This window comes from Anopheles merus, chromosome 3L (assembly GCF_017562075.2).
Source record: "Anopheles merus strain MAF chromosome 3L, AmerM5.1, whole genome shotgun sequence".
Classification (NCBI taxonomy): Eukaryota; Metazoa; Arthropoda; class Insecta; order Diptera; family Culicidae; genus Anopheles; species Anopheles merus.
In genome coordinates this window covers 35,662,318-35,677,182 of record NC_054085.1, presented here as the reverse complement: position 1 = coordinate 35,677,182, position 14,865 = coordinate 35,662,318, and the positions used below count along the sequence as shown (strand labels likewise).

The following is a 14,865-nucleotide window of genomic DNA, read 5'->3' as shown; positions in this document are numbered from 1 at the left end:
AAAAAGACGGAAAAAAGACTGGTAATGAGAGAGAGAGAGGGGAAAAGCGGGAGAATATTTTTGAATAATTTTGATAGGGTGTGTTGAAATGTGTACTGTAAGTACGGCCATTTCCAGACAGACCCTGTGACAGAGAACTCGCTTTAATTTGTGTTGCTCAAAACATAAAAAAAAAAACAAAGACACCAACAGCAGTGAAATGCGTTTTGTTTTTCACCCACTATTGGCCAAAAATTTGCAATTGCCATACGTTACGCCATACTGCAAGTAATGTTGTTGTGTTTATTAAGATTTGTATACTGTAAAAAATGGATTTAAAAAAAAAAAGTACGTTTACAAGCGCCATTCAACGCTTACTATGATACCAAAATTGATGGTTTTTTGGGATGATGTCCCACCCGCGCGCCTACTACTTAAATACAACTGCAAAGCACAAAACAGATGCGCATTTAGTGCGCAGGGTATAATCCGGCGTTCGATTGCGCGCAATACGCAAACAGCACGGTTTCCACGCGCGACGTCGGAGTTAGGGTTAAGAAAAAAGCTCTTGCTACTTATTTAAATAACCAAAATCGACACACACACAAAAGACGCCAATAAAGACGCGTCAAAGCGGACGTTCCAACATAACAAAGACCCATCCCAAAAGAATCACAGAGTGTGGACAGTGGATAATGTGCCGTTATCAATTGCATTATCGGTTCGCGCAGTTATCCCACGTGGTGGGTGTGTGGGATTAGGAAGGTGTTCCGGTCGGGGATATCTTTTCGCGGGTATTCCCATTTCCCTCTCGCCACAAGGGGTTGGAGCGTGAGCAGAGAGCTGAAGAAAAGGACAGACTCACGCCCGATAAACACCCCCCGCTCGGTACGATAATTCCTCACCGAATGATAATGGACATCCATTCCGTTCCCGCTTACCTTCGAACGATAAAAAGCAACTGTCTCGGAATCCTCTCCCGTTACGCTGCTGGAACCCATTTTAGTTTGCCTGTGTCCTTCCGTGAACACGGGCTGCGGGAAAAAAAGGTTCCAGGATGAGTCAACTTAAGCTTCCACCGTACCAGAAGCGCAAAACCTCGTCGACCAACCGTCCGACGACGCTGAATGTCAGCGGTACGGTGGCTGTTCAAGGGAAAAAGTCCCCCCTCGGGTATGGCATGCAGTCGCCGGATGAGTGTCCCGCGCTGCCGGAGGGCTTCCTACCACTGCCCTGCCAGGTGGCGGGACATGCCTTCCACAAGGGAACTGATTCGTTGGGTAAGTGGAAGTGGGAAAAAGCCCTTCTAAAAAAAACACATTCTAATCATCTTAATCCCCCCCCCCCCCCCACACACACACAGGTCTGCTAAAAAGCGTCGACGATGGATCGGTACTGAAGCCGCTTGCCAAGCTGCTAGCCGGCCAGCGGGAACTGAAATTCTACCAACAGATACAGCAAGCCGCAGGCGAGCAGCAGCGCACCGAGCTGGCACTGTTGCGCGAACTGACACCGCAGTACCGGGGCCACCGGCAGCTGCCGATCGACGGTGAGCTGATAGACTTCCTGCAGCTGGAGGACCTCACCCAGGGCATGCTGGAACCGTGCATAATGGACGTCAAGATCGGGCGCCGGTCGTGGGACCCGACGGCGACGGAGGAAAAGCGACGCTACGAAGCGTCCAAGTACGTGGAGAGCCGCGAAGCGTACGGCTTCTGCATACCGGGCTTTCAGTTCTACTCGCTTCAGGCGGGCCGGGTGCAGCGGTACGGAAAGGAGTACGGCAAGAAGCTGACCGAGGCGACGGTGAAGGATGCGGTCCGGCGGTTTCTCAACGCAGATGCCGGCGGCCTGTGCCGGCAGCAGCTGATACAGTTTCTGACGGATCTGTGGAACATTCAGAAGTGGGCGCGGACGCAAACGGCGTACCGGCTGTACGCGAGCTCGGTGCTGCTGGTGTACGATGCGCGCCGGTTAAAGCCGGTGCTGCTGCACGGTGGTAGGAAGTCACCCCGTACACCGAATACACCAACGACACCAACGTCAGCGGGGGTGAAAGGAGCGGGAGCTGGCAGTAGCAATCCGGGGTCGCCCGTGTTCTGCACAAATGCGATCAACGAGCTGGGCGATGTGGAACCGCTGCAGCACTACTTCCAGATTCAGCGTAGTCACTCCACCAATCACAACTACGAACAGGTAGGTAGTATGGTGTTCTATAGAATTCCACTCAAGGGTTTAAATCGCTTACTTGGATTCCTTCTTCATCGATCGACACGTTCTGACCGCTGCTAATGGTTTCTTTCGTTCTTTCATTCTGTCCCGGCCTTCTCTAGGACATAAAAATCATGAAGGAAAACTACACCTTCATGCTGGACAACCTGGTCGGCTCGTACGAGGAAAAGATCTGGGCGAAGGCCCGCATGATCGACTTTGCCCACACGTTCCCGGTGGCGCCGACCGAGCAGCCGTCCGTCGATCGGAACTATCTCGAGGGCATCGACAGTCTGGTGAAGCTGTTCGAGGGACTGCTGCAGGACTGCGAGATACAAAACACCCCCCGGCAGGGAGTCGCTTGACAGGAGTCGCTACACAACATTCGTTCTCGTTCGCTATGCGTTGTTGTGGTTTTATTTCCGATGTGTTTCTTCTGTATTGTGTTGTGTGTGTATAATTACCCTTGGCTCTAGAGTTCCTACATGGGCGAAAAACAAACGGCGAAAAAATATATATATTATACATATACACGTACACGAACATTCGGTTATTCTCCTGCTGATGCTGCAGCCGCTTCACGGTGCAAACGCTTCCTGAATACAGGACGTTGCGGCAATTGCTCCACCTGCTACTATAAAAAAAAAACACACTATTCCCGCACTATATTGTCACAATTCGTTTCCTTCCTAGTGTGTGTTTCTCGGCTTAAAGCATTGTGCTACTGCTGCTACCCTACGATTTAATATTGCATTACGAATTGCTATCCTATCATTTGCCGGCTCAAGTTCACAACTGACTGACTGACTGACTGGCAGTCGGCCAGCAGCACAGCCCGGCGAAGCAGGGAAAGTTGAAAGACGCGACGCATGGCGCCATCCCGCTTGCTTGGACGGTTGCCAACGGTTTTTTTGCAAACGAAAACGAACCCCGTTACGTTGTGAGGGGGATATGCAATATGTGTGCGATGCTGAACATTTGAAGGTTGCCATGCAACCAAACAGGTGTGTTTCGAAACAGTTATTTGGGGCTGGTTTTTTTTCTTCTTCCTTTAAATCTGTGTGCTATTTTACCGGCAATTCCGAAGTAATACGGCGTCTCCTTTATCTCTCTATCTATTAAGCTCAGCTTTTTATCGATTTCTGGTGTTGTTGGGATGATGATACAGCAACAAAAAGTTACAGAGCAGGAAAAAACGGAAAGTAACATTTACAAATTGCCATCGAAAGAAATGCGTGCACAGCAGCAGCGGCGTGCGTTTCCGGCGTTGTCGCGTTCGCTGCTGCCCTGTCTCTCTCTCTCGCGCCACGAGAGGGATTGAACACGTGGCCTAACGGAAGAGGTAGGGAGGGATGGAAGGAAGATGGTTGGACCGCTTACAGGCCCGATTTGCTGCCCTCCACGCCCATGTGCTTGTTGTACAGCCCGTTCAGCTGCTCCAGAATGATGAACGTTAGCACGGTGTGCGGGCCGAGCCGGCCGTAGTAGGCGGTGAAGCCCTTCCAGAGCGCAAACAGTCCCTCGTGCCGGATTACCTTCACGATGACGTCGACCGTGCTCTTGTATGGCGGCACTTCACCCGGCGCAACCTTCATGTTTTGAATTCTGGCAATCGAAAAAAAAAACAAAGCGGAAACAGGGTCAGTACATTCCGTGTGCGCGCTCTTTTCACGTCAATCATTAGCTTAATTACCTTGTCTTGGCAATGTCGACTGGTAGGGAGGCCGCCGTCGTGATCAGTCCCGAGAACATACTGGCGGTAAAGTGTAGTCCAATACCTTCCTGGAGCAGCTGCGAGCTGACCAGGTACGCCTTGGCTTGCGAGTAGGAAGCGAGCTGGGCAGCATTTACCACCATCGCGCGGCCCATCGTCGGTACGCAACCGCGCCATAGCGACAGGACACCTTTGGATGTGAAACAGGGGAACCATTACCGGGGCCATTCATACGCGCAGGAGCGACGCCATTCGTGCTGCTTACCTTCTTCCCGGGCAATCCGGAACAGTGCGTTGAAGAAGCCGGTGTAGTTGCGCCGCTCGGCCACTGGCAAGCGGCCGTCGGCCGTCATCCGGATCAGGATCAGCTCGCTCGGATTGCCGACAAAGGAACCGATCGCACCGGCCGTCATGCCCATGGCCATCGAGGCGAGCAGGTTCGGTGTTTTGTTGGTTTTCCTGGCGAAAGAGGCGAAGAAACAGGGTGGAACAAATATCAGTTCACATTCCGGAGCCTTTTGTCTTGCGTCTTGTTGGACGGTAGGAACAACGGTGGCAAAACTGGAACTGGGGCTCTCACTGTTTGTAGGCATCATTGAGCGACGTGTACACACCGAGGCGGGTCGTGGTGTAGGTGGCCTGTCGCATGATGGCGGCGCTCAGCCCCTTGTACATCGCCAGCACGCCCTCACGCCGCATGATCTTGCCGATCGCGTCGAACGTGTTGTTGTACTCCTTGGCCGCACCGCCCATGCCGGAGATTTGCATGCGCGTTTTCACCAGATCCAGCGGCTGCACGACACATGTCGCTCCGATGCTGTGGAGAATGAAGGAAAATCACTGTCAATTGCTGTAGCAGCAGATATTTTTGGAAATCAATTTAAAAAATATGATAGAACCTAGAGAAAACGATACACGGACTAGGAGAAAATAATTTGCTTGTCTTGAGGGATATCATGGCTTCTAGACCTAGCTTCATACAACTCCATCACAGGGAGAGAGACTCTTTCTGACACGAAATGAACTTAATGTATTGGGAATTGGACTCTATAGCACTCTTGTTGGAAGAATCCAATAAGAATTGCCAAGGAGCCTCTCCAATACAGGTGCCATAGAGTCCAATTTCCAATATATGAAGTTCTTTTCCAATAAGAAAGAGTCAAGGAAGTGTCCGACAACTATGAGAACCCCTGCAAAACCCTGTATTTAAATCACCCAGGACCGAACCATGTTGGTCTTGTTCTACTAAAAATCGAGGACAAACCACTAAAAGGAGAACTTCCCTTTTTCTGGTCACGCGCCTACATGAATTATTTAACACAGTAGAATCAAATGCATCAATCTTGCAAGTGGGGCAGCTCGGGAAACATGAAATCGAACCGAATCGATAATGTAACACTACTTCAAATTAACCACCAGCCTCTACTCCCGCGTGGTCACACCCCCCCCCCCCCCACCCCCCTCGATTGCCATTCAAGCGCGATCGATAATTGCTAACAAAAATGTCGCTGTTGACTGTCGTCCCGCGCTCTTCGCGGCAGCTGCTAACGAAGCTGTTTACCAAACCGTTCCGCACTGGAAATAGTTCCAATACACGGCGGGTTACCAGGCGCCGCCGCCGGCGCCACCACGAGGTATTGAGAAGAATGCGATTACGCAAGCCTATCTTACATGACGGACGATGTGTCTGCCCGATCTGCTCCCCTCCATGCTCGAACAATATACAACTCACTAAGCGCACAAGGGCGGACGTCTAAAAAGCGCATACAGCAAAACAGTGTGTGTGCGTGTGTGCTTCAAATGATCTCAGACTATTCCAAGGCTTGCTATGATTAATCAGGTGGCGTACTTTTAGCACAATGCACTTTAATCCGTGTACCGTGTGCCGTTGCAAAGCAAGCAAAACCACGCGAAGGCTGATAAGATTTTTCGCCAACCTTTGCCCTTCCGTTTATCTCTCCGCTAGCTGCCAGTGCGTACATCGGGCGAGCTGGAATGATGTGAAAATCACTGTTTAAAAAAAGCAGGAAGGGCCCATCCTATTTTGGGATTGGCGAAACGGACGTAGAAACGCGTCAGCTGATCGTGGGACGGTGGTGACCTTGCCGGCAGCCGTCCCTAAAACTTTCTACAGCATTTTCTTTTTTTCCCCCACCTCCCCCTAATGGCACCGTTTGACGTTGATGATCGGTAGGTACGTCCGACGATCGTCGGAAATGGGTTTGCGTACGTGAAAACGCAATGCCAACGGGGGTGGTTTTGTTCGCGTGGCCCCCATGTTCTTCCACCGCCACGGTTTGGGCACGGCAGCTATCTTCTTACGCCAAGGTCTATATTTAACCGTACTTCAACGCAGGTTGGGAGGGTGTTTAAAGGAGAGGAGAAGGGGAGATGTAGCGATACGGTGGCAGGGACAAACATAACCGGGAGACCATCATCTGCGTACGTTGCCGCATTCATTGACGCAACAGCGGCAAAACAATTCCTCCTCTCTTCGCACCGCGAAACGAGGTCACCTTCTTCTTCGCCGTGTTTTGTGCTCTTCGAAGGGAGGCTTCGTTTTACTTTCTCGCTAACTAATCACTTCCATCAATTGAACTCCACCGAGGGTTTGCCTTTGGAAACGGCATGCATTTGATTATGAACGGGAATAATTCTCCACCGAGACGCCACTCACCCAGATAGTCCTCCAAGGACGTACTGCACGTAAACAGGTCGCTTTTTGTCGGACATTTCGGAAACACACTTTAGCAGGGGAACGCTCCTAACGCGATGACTTCGGGCACCGGGGAGAAATCGAGTGTAATTGGGATCCGATGTTGTGCGGACACCGACTGATCGTTAACTGTTCGTGTGTGTGCTGATCGGTACAGCGCGAAGGTCAGGGTCCGCGCCTACGGCCTGCGTACGAATGCACTGTCCCAAATCTGGACCACGGTGAGCACGGTGAAAGGCGCCTGTGACAAGCGTCACAGTGTGTGTGTGTGCGTGTATTCGATCCAGGTGCTGGGCTAAACTCGCGATATTGCCTGTGGATAGAATGGTGGTAGAATGATAACGAATGACTTAACCGCCTGACGGGCGATATTAATTTACCGGTTTCTACGATGGTGGATGGGGATGGTGTCAAAACTGCGAGCAATGGAGGGGATTTTCAACGCGAAGATGATTTCATCCGGCGGCACCTCAAGGGTTTGTTGTTGTTGTTCCGATGGTTGACGGTTGTCAAAATTTGAATTTATTTTCGAACATCGAAATTTGACCGTTTGGCGTCTTTATTTCGTTACTTTCATTCAACTGTTCTATTTTATCGGAGCTAGACCGGTTTGGAGCTTTAGCAAGTCTATATTTTTGCGCCAAATAGTAGCAACAGCGAGCATTTGTGTATGAACGTTATGGCTATTTCATTATTCATCAATCAAAACTCCACACATATTCAGCTTTAACTTCAACTTCAAGTTACATCCAATCCGACGGGGGATGTGAACGCTTTAATGTTTCATTTGCTTATCGTATGCTAACATTGTACGATGCTACCAGCTCGGAACCGATCTTGGCATGCACCACGTTCACCTCTGCCTGCGTCAGCGTACGCTCCATGTGCCGATAGACGATGCGGAAGCAGAGACTGCTCTTGCCCGTTTTGGGATGCGTAAATCGATCGATCAGAGTCACCTACGGGAAAATAAGAAACATTATCAAAACACTGTCCCTAAGGCGGAACAAAACTCCCCACCCACCGACCTGTTCAATAATGTCTCCACCGACGCTACGCACAATGTCGTAGAAATCGTTCAGCGCAAACTGGTCCGCCGGCATGCCTTCCGGCAACCAGAACGACAAATCGTTGCTGCACTGCGGATACGACGAGATCGGTTTGTACTTCACGATCCGATCGTCCCGGAACTGGTTCAGAAACCCGCTGTCCGTGCTCCAAAACAGCCGAATGTCCGGTATGTCGAACAGTATCATTGCCAACCGCTCCAGCCCAACGCCGAACGCGTACGCGATCGAGTTCTGCACACCGGCCCGCTCGAGAATCTCGTTGCGCGTAATGCCACAGCCCAGTATCTCGAGCCAGCTGCCGTTGAAGTAAATCTCCAGCTCCCACGACGGCTGCGTGAAGGGAAAGTAGCCGTCCACCCAGCGGTACTGGATGTCCTGCCCGAACAGCTTCTGCACCATGCCGACCAGTATCTTTTTCATCTCGTGCTCGCACAGCTTCACCGCTTCCAGCGTGTGGCAGGGCTGCTTGTGCTGGTCGATACAGTCCGCCAGCGGGCTGCTCGTGCCCGTCGTCGGGCTACCGTTCGACAGGTGCGTTTTGTAGTGCGTTTCGTGTATCTTCAGCTCCGGGTTGCGCTCGAACAGCTTGTCCTGGTGCACGATTCGGACCGCGTCCAGCTGGTGGAACACCGGGTAGTGCGTGGCGTCGATCTCGTCCCGCCGGTACACATCGCCCACGACCAGGAAGTTGTCTAGCCCGGCTTGTATCAGCTCCACCTGGTGGGCGGTCGTGTGCGCACGCAGCAGATAGTCCTTGTTCACGTAGTAACAGTCGCTCTTGGCCCGGCTCGGATGATCCGCCGGTATCAGCAGCTGGTCAAAGTTTTGCTCCACCGTCACCACCGGGCTCAGGTTGTCGTACACGCTGAACAGCGGGTTGCCCCGCGGACTCAGGTAAGCGCCGTAGAAGTACTTTACTATCTTTTCCCGCACAATCGACAGCGGATGGTTGCGTTGCAGATGCAGGTTGCGGTCGAGATGGGACAGCACCTTTGGCGTTAGGTTCGTCCACGAATCACGCACGTACTGCTGCCGGTACAGGTCGATCGTGTCTTTGTTGATCTTTGCCTGGCTGCCATACTGCCGGCCATCGCAGTGCTTGGGTTGGCTAGGGCGGCACGCATGCACAGGAAATGGCCGCCCCACGCGCGATGCTAACTGTCGAAAACTGAAAATTAACATTTGTGAAATGCAATATTGCACAACAGTCTCTCCTGATCCGCACACTGTGTACTTCGTACTGGCGCAGCAGAATATGTAAACAAACAATCCGCGCCGATGATGACAGTTGTCGGCAAGTTTATGTCGTGTAGTTGACTTCTTCCGTTTTAAATTTCTAATCGGACAGTTGAGGAAGGCTTGCCACGTGAAGGAAATCCCATCGAAAATCAGCGCTTTTTCTCCCCAGAGTAAGTACACAAAACTAGCTAAACTTTTTATCTGCTTTATTTTTCACATATTCCGATAGGGTTTTCTTGGTTTTAATTTCCTCAAAGTTTCTCGTTTACATTCCATTCCTCATACTCCATTATACGTGTTCTGACCGCGTGGTTTTACTGTTTGCTGTTGTTTTTTGTTTGTTTTATTAATTCACGTGTTTGTTTTTTTCCCCTTCCCATAGCCCATATTTTATCGCTTTCAGCAGCTGTCTACTTATATCAAGATCTCTGCTCTTGGTAGGTTTGGTTGGTATCATCATCATTTGTTTTCTTTTATATTCTCTCATTACTTTGTTTTGTTTCTCTCGTTTCGCTCTTTCTACCTTTTTTTTTTTCTTTTGTTGTCTGTTAGTGGGTTGCTTTGCATGCATTTTGTTATTTTGTGTTATATTTAATTTCCATTTCTTACATTTTGTGTGTTTTGCTCTGATTTTGCCTTGCAACAACATTTTCTTCTTTCTCTGGGTTTCTTTTTTTGTTTGTTTGTTTGTTTCATTGTAATATTCTTTTTGTTTTGTGCGCCCTTTTCTCTTAGTTTTCTCCCTATCTCTTTCTCTCTGGTTGTTCTTCATCTACAATCTATGACTATTTGTTGCTTGCTCTGCCAGCAGGGGGTGGTGGCGTGTTTTCCGTACGCATTTAATGTTTTCTCTTCCTTTCTTTCTCCTCGGGATTACCACCACTCAGTGTAGGTGTGTGTGTGGGTGTATGTGGGTGGCACCTCTTAGTGTTATATTATTATTTTATTTTATTTTTTCTTCTTTCTAGCAGAACCCTAGCGCGCGCCCACGTTTGTTTTATCATTTTTATCTTCTTTCATCTACCCCATTTTGTTACTCTTTTCATGCACACACGCACATTCAATTGAATCTGTTCTTTTTTTTTTTTTTGGTTTTGGTTTTTCTGTGCCCTTCCAGTGTTCCTCCCATTTCAGTTGTGTTCTTTCTATACAGCTATATAAAAGAGTACTTGCACCTGCGCATCTGCATCGAGTGATTTGTTTAGTTTTACTACTGCTGCTTCACTGATTTTACTGCGTGCTGCGCATACAAAACCGAGTTTGCTGTTTCTGTCTCTGTTGCTTGATTTGCTTGCCTTGAGAGTTTAATAATGACTTTTTTTGTTTTTTTTTTTCTGGAAATTGTTTGCGTGTTTTGCAGATACTTATTATGCCACCACTACATATCCGTCTCCACTGTTTTGCCACCATGAACACTCTTATTTCTCGCTTGATTAGCTTCCATGTTCACACAACAAACAGCGCCCCGCCGTTCGCTCATGTTTAGTCTACGTTTTAGTATGAATTTTGTATCATCCATGACCGGTGTTTCTTCTAACTTGAGTGAAAGGATAAAGAGAACATAAAAAAATAATTTAAAAAAAGAACGATGATCCGATGATTCTGTTATCTCCTACCTGGAGTGGCTACTAACTCCTCTACCTCTTACTATATTGCAAATGATCGTTCACTTAGCCTACGAGTGTTTAGGTTAGTGCTGCTTATTACACTTCACTTCGCTGCTTTCCATTTTCCAATGAATCCAATGGCATTGTTTGAACCAATCCAAACTTCCAAACACAAACCGAAAACAGTAGACTAAGCAAATTGCTCGAAAAGGGGACACGTGATCGGTTAAGCCAACAGAGGCCGCTCGTCTTAAGTGGTAGAACGGAGCTTCATTCTGCGCACCGCATTTCGCTGGCCCATGCACGAGAACCTAGTAATCCTACCTGTTGCTAGGTGAAGTTTCATCGTACGTGTTCTGTCTATGCGTGTGCGTGTATGTGTGTGGATGGGATCTTGAGTGTGCGTGTGTGTGTGTGTGTGTGGTACGCGCAACACACGCGTGTTGCTAAAGGATGTTGCTTTACGATCTAAGTTAGCTGTGGGGTGGAGAGTGTGTGGATTGTTCCTTGATGTTAGGAGGTCGTCCACGCAGCGACTACTACGATTTTGTTTTGCCAACCAGAATGATGCCACAGTACAACGTGCGGCCAGCATATACATACACAGTAGTAAACTAGGTACAGCAGCAGTGTTTTTGCTTCAATCATCACTTCCGAAGGTATGCTATACGACATGCACACCGAATATATGTTTGTCTGTGTGGGTGTGTGTTCTTTCCTCTTTTCCGTTACAGAGTTTTCCTAACAGTCCGAAAGCTCACGTGTCAATGACGGTCGGCGACAATTGACTAACACAGCAGAGAAGAAAGGTACGAGAAAGGTGGTGGTGGTTGTGGCTGGGGGTGTGTGCTAGGAAAGTAGCTGCTAAAGGAGAAGGCAGAAGAAGACATCTTTACAAGGGAGGGATGGATGGAGAGGGACAAGGAGAGCGTATTAGTATAAACGAAACCAAAAATAGTACATCTGTTGGTTGCATCTGTGATTTCATCTTTTTTCTCTCTCTATCTCTCTTTTCTCTCTCTTTCTCTTTACCTTCTTCTCCCTCGCTAAATGTATATATATATAGGTATATATATATATAAGTTGTATATATGTATATGTATGTATATGTATGTGTAAACGATATACATTTTCATTTTTTGCTTTTTGTTTGCAGATTTACTACACCTTTCTTCTTTTTTTATTATAATTATTTTCAATGTAAATGGATTTCCCCGTCGCATTTTTATCTAGCCTGCCCCCTTTCCTGTTCGCAACCTTCACAGGACCGACCGGTCTCAAGCGATTTTCCCATTAACTTCCATCACTACCTTCACTGGCGCCGTTTTCCTTTTGTATGTTGGGAAATCTGAGCGATCGCTGGCTTGTGTATGTGTGTCTTTCTGTGAGTGAGTGACTGTGTGTGTATGTGTATACTCGTTAGATTGCCTATGCTTCTTCTTCGTAGGTTTTAGTGGTTTCCTCCCCCCCCCCCCCCAAACCTATCCAGGAGGGAGCGTTGGTAAAATAAAAATAAAATAAATAACAATCACTGTTCTGTAGTGCACAGTTCGCCATATACTGTTTTTCACACCCACAGTTCACACCTACATTCATGTTGCACTACTCTTACAGACACGGGCACAGAAGACACGCGGAAATGCAGCCGCAAAGACATGGTGGGGGGGGGGGGGACCCTTCTACAACGAAAGAAACTGGTAACTAGATTGATGTGTAAGTGTGTAAGTGAGTGATTTTTAAAAAAAACAATTAATTTGGTTATTATCTAGTTTGCGATGGCCGTTACTGGTTTTTGTTTGTTTGTTTGTTCAAAACTTAATATTAAATGTAACATAATAACAAAAAAAACATAAGCTCTTTCCCCATTTCCGGTTCATTACTTCCCGTCCCTCAACTCGCATATGCAAACGCTCTTTTAAAGTATTTGTTATGTGTGTTTGTGTGTGTATGTGCATTTTGTGTATCCTTGGGTGGGGTGGGTGTGTCGACACAGGTCTGGCTTAATGGTTTTAAGAAAGGAATGACACTATATGTACAAACTGGAATCGAGTACGAAAGCAATCGCAAGTCGCACTACTAGAGACAGCTAAAACCAAAACAGCAAGAAAAACCAAAGAAAATTAAAACATGTTTTTAAAAGAATCAAAATTGCTCCTACACTTGAAGATGGTAGTAGTAGGGCCAATCTCGCTCGCAAAATAAAACCCAAGACCAAGTCGCGCCAACGAAAAACGGTTAGCGAATGTAATTTCCATCATGTTGTTATTAATGCCACCGCTTCTCGACCGCTTCTTCTTTCGTTCACAGTTCACCTTTTTTTTGTGGTTGCGATTTTGTTTTTTGCGCCATTTATTTGCGTTACGTTTCTTCCATTACGTGTTACGTTTTTTTTATCTCTCTCTCTCTTTCTTGTTCTTTGTTTATGTTGACTACTTTAACATCTATTAATAAACACCATTCATTGTTACTATCATTTCCGTTCAAATATTCTTTTTGTTTGTTTCTTTCTTTCTTTGTGTGTGTTTGTGTGTTTTCGTCTATTCCATCGATAAAGCTATACAAAATTGCCATCTGATTCTGATTGGTTAAGTTTTGTGTGTTTGTTTGTGTATGTGTGTGAGTGTGTGTGTGTGTGTTTTTTTAGATGTTTTTCTTCTTGTTCTGTTACACTGAGTTGTGATGCGCTTTCTAGTGGTTTTGTTGCTGCTGCTGCCAGTTTTTTTTTACACATCCTACACAGAACCATTGTATGATACCCGCATTACATACGTACACAAAGATGCTCCCACCACACCCCTGATCCACACCGTGTGCCAGTTTGCTTTTCCGTTTCCTGTTTGCTAGCGACACTGACCCCCGTGGCGCTTTCCGTCCGGGAGTTCGGAGGGATTGTTTTGTTAAATATTTACCTCGCCGTTATTTCCCGTTGCGGTCCATTTATTTGTTTGCCTCTCTCTTTCTCTCTCTCTCTCTCTCTCTCTCTTTCTTTCTTTCTCTCTACCCTACCACTTTCCGTGCTGCCCTTACGAGATTCTAACATATATATATACTTTGAAACAACAAAAAAACAGCAAAAAATAGAACACAATGGTCTGTGTGCATGTGTAGAACTGTGTGTAGAAAAAAAGAAATCGTAAGCGAGAGTATGGAAACCTCATTTTGTGATTAAAAACGGAAACAAGTGTCTGTGTATAGGAAGGGGATCCTTGGGCTCCAGCTGACTTGGTTTCATGATTCGTACTGTGAATTGGATTATCTATAGTCTTATCCTTTGATTCTGTCTCATCTGCTTCATCATCATCTTTCAACTTTTTACAGAACGGTAAATAAACCTTTCAGCAATAACCTAAGAGAATTTTATTCTGTTTCAAAATAACATTTTCACTAGTCCGCACCTCTTGCTACACTGTGCGCATCCTTCCTTCCTTTTTTCCTCCATGTACGATTCTCTCACAACACCCACACACCCACACACCCACACACACACACATTATCTCATCATTACATTTATCTACGTATTTTGCTAAAGCCACCCCACTCACACTACATCCCCCTTTCTCTCTCTCTCTCTCTCTCTCTCTCTCTCTCTCTCTCTCTCGTCGATTCTCTTCACTAGTTAGATTCCCTTCTGCACAACGTACACACCCAATGCCTGCAATGCTGCTGCTGCTGCTGCTGCTTCTGCTACTACTGCTGCTGCCACACCGATCCAGCTACTGTTGTAATCACACAACACAACACACACATCTATATGGTGAGACACGTTTTAAAAATCTACATTTACAGCGAGCGTACGTAGTAGTAGTAGTAGTAGTAGTAGTAGTAGTAGTAGTAGTAGTAGTAGTAGTAGTAGTAGTAGTAGTGGACAACTAAAACAAAAACGACGAAAAAACGCACCCACCTCGCGATCGCGATCGTATGCATATGTGTGTTTGTGTGTAATCCTACGTGTTTGCGTTTGTTTTCTCTCTTCTCTTTCTGGTTATAATCTTTTGTTTTGTTTTTGTACAGAGTAGCAAAACAGAAATGTATTTTCTAATAACGAAACAAAATAAAATAATCGTAACATAACAAGCAACTAACTCTTCCTTTTTACAACCCTTCCTCTCTCGACGAACCCTGCAGTTTGACTGTCAACAGATTAAAACAAAAAACTACAGCAACCCCTGTAACTTATATACGTGCATATCAAAAGAGTAAACCATTGCAGCTAAAACTTTCTCTTTACCTAAAACAAAACCTATGAAAACAAATAACAAATTCCTTCTACAACAGAGTCCTTCCTTCTTTCTTCTTCGCGCTCGTCTCGCTCGCATATTACACGCATTA

At 46.9% G+C, this 14,865-nt stretch overlaps 3 protein-coding genes across 4 annotated transcripts; 1 reads left to right on the top strand and 2 right to left on the bottom strand.

The window, feature by feature from the left end:
- The first annotated feature begins 40 nt into the window (after positions 1 to 40).
- LOC121600292 (inositol polyphosphate multikinase-like) lies at positions 41 to 2,706 on the top strand. Its single transcript, XM_041928750.1, has 3 exons — positions 41 to 1,259; positions 1,343 to 2,175; positions 2,313 to 2,706. The coding sequence occupies exons 1-3, from the start codon at positions 1,037 to 1,039 to the stop codon at positions 2,553 to 2,555; spliced, it is 1,299 nt and encodes a 432-aa protein (XP_041784684.1). The 5' UTR covers positions 41 to 1,036; the 3' UTR covers positions 2,556 to 2,706.
- Positions 2,579 to 6,992, bottom strand: LOC121600294 (mitochondrial 2-oxoglutarate/malate carrier protein-like). 2 transcript variants are annotated; one of them, XM_041928755.1, is made up of 5 exons: positions 6,582 to 6,992; positions 4,485 to 4,721; positions 4,170 to 4,363; positions 3,884 to 4,094; positions 2,579 to 3,795 (listed from the first exon to the last, which is right to left on the bottom strand). In XM_041928755.1, the coding sequence occupies exons 1-5, from the start codon at positions 6,635 to 6,637 to the stop codon at positions 3,567 to 3,569; spliced, it is 927 nt and encodes a 308-aa protein (XP_041784689.1). In that variant the 5' UTR covers positions 6,638 to 6,992; the 3' UTR covers positions 2,579 to 3,566. The 2 variants fall into 2 exon arrangements, with proteins under 2 accessions (XP_041784689.1, XP_041784688.1); XM_041928754.1 differs by lacking the exon at positions 6,582 to 6,992 and adding an exon at positions 5,576 to 5,685.
- A 153-nt stretch (positions 6,993 to 7,145) lies between these two features.
- On the bottom strand, positions 7,146 to 8,938 carry LOC121600291 (probable phenylalanine--tRNA ligase, mitochondrial). Its single transcript, XM_041928749.1, has 2 exons — positions 7,649 to 8,938; positions 7,146 to 7,579 (listed from the first exon to the last, which is right to left on the bottom strand). The coding sequence occupies exons 1-2, from the start codon at positions 8,870 to 8,872 to the stop codon at positions 7,412 to 7,414; spliced, it is 1,392 nt and encodes a 463-aa protein (XP_041784683.1). The 5' UTR covers positions 8,873 to 8,938; the 3' UTR covers positions 7,146 to 7,411.
- Between the last annotated feature and the right edge of the window lie 5,927 nt (positions 8,939 to 14,865).

What these genes read in the sequence shown, in the direction of transcription:
- LOC121600292 (XM_041928750.1), top strand. Translation starts at nt 1,037, where the DNA reads ATGAGTCAACTTAAGCTTCCACCGTACCAGAAGCGCAAAACCTCGTCG. An exon ending in CAAGGGAACTGATTCGTTGG is followed by an intron (nt 1,260 to 1,342) that starts GTAAGTGGAAGT and finishes ACACACACACAG; the next exon opens with GTCTGCTAAAAAGCGTCGAC. An exon ending in CCAATCACAACTACGAACAG is followed by an intron (nt 2,176 to 2,312) that starts GTAGGTAGTATG and finishes GGCCTTCTCTAG; the next exon opens with GACATAAAAATCATGAAGGA.
- LOC121600294 (XM_041928754.1), bottom strand. Translation starts at nt 5,670, where the DNA reads ATGCGCTTTTTAGACGTCCGCCCTTGTGCGCTTAGTGAGTTGTATATT. An exon ending in GCAGACACATCGTCCGTCAT is followed by an intron (nt 4,722 to 5,575) that starts GTAAGATAGGCT and finishes CATTCTCCACAG; the next exon opens with CATCGGAGCGACATGTGTCG. An exon ending in GTCGACATTGCCAAGACAAG is followed by an intron (nt 3,796 to 3,883) that starts GTAATTAAGCTA and finishes TTCGATTGCCAG; the next exon opens with AATTCAAAACATGAAGGTTG.
- LOC121600291 (XM_041928749.1), bottom strand. Translation starts at nt 8,872, where the DNA reads ATGTTAATTTTCAGTTTTCGACAGTTAGCATCGCGCGTGGGGCGGCCA. An exon ending in GTGGAGACATTATTGAACAG is followed by an intron (nt 7,580 to 7,648) that starts GTCGGTGGGTGG and finishes ATTTTCCCGTAG; the next exon opens with GTGACTCTGATCGATCGATT.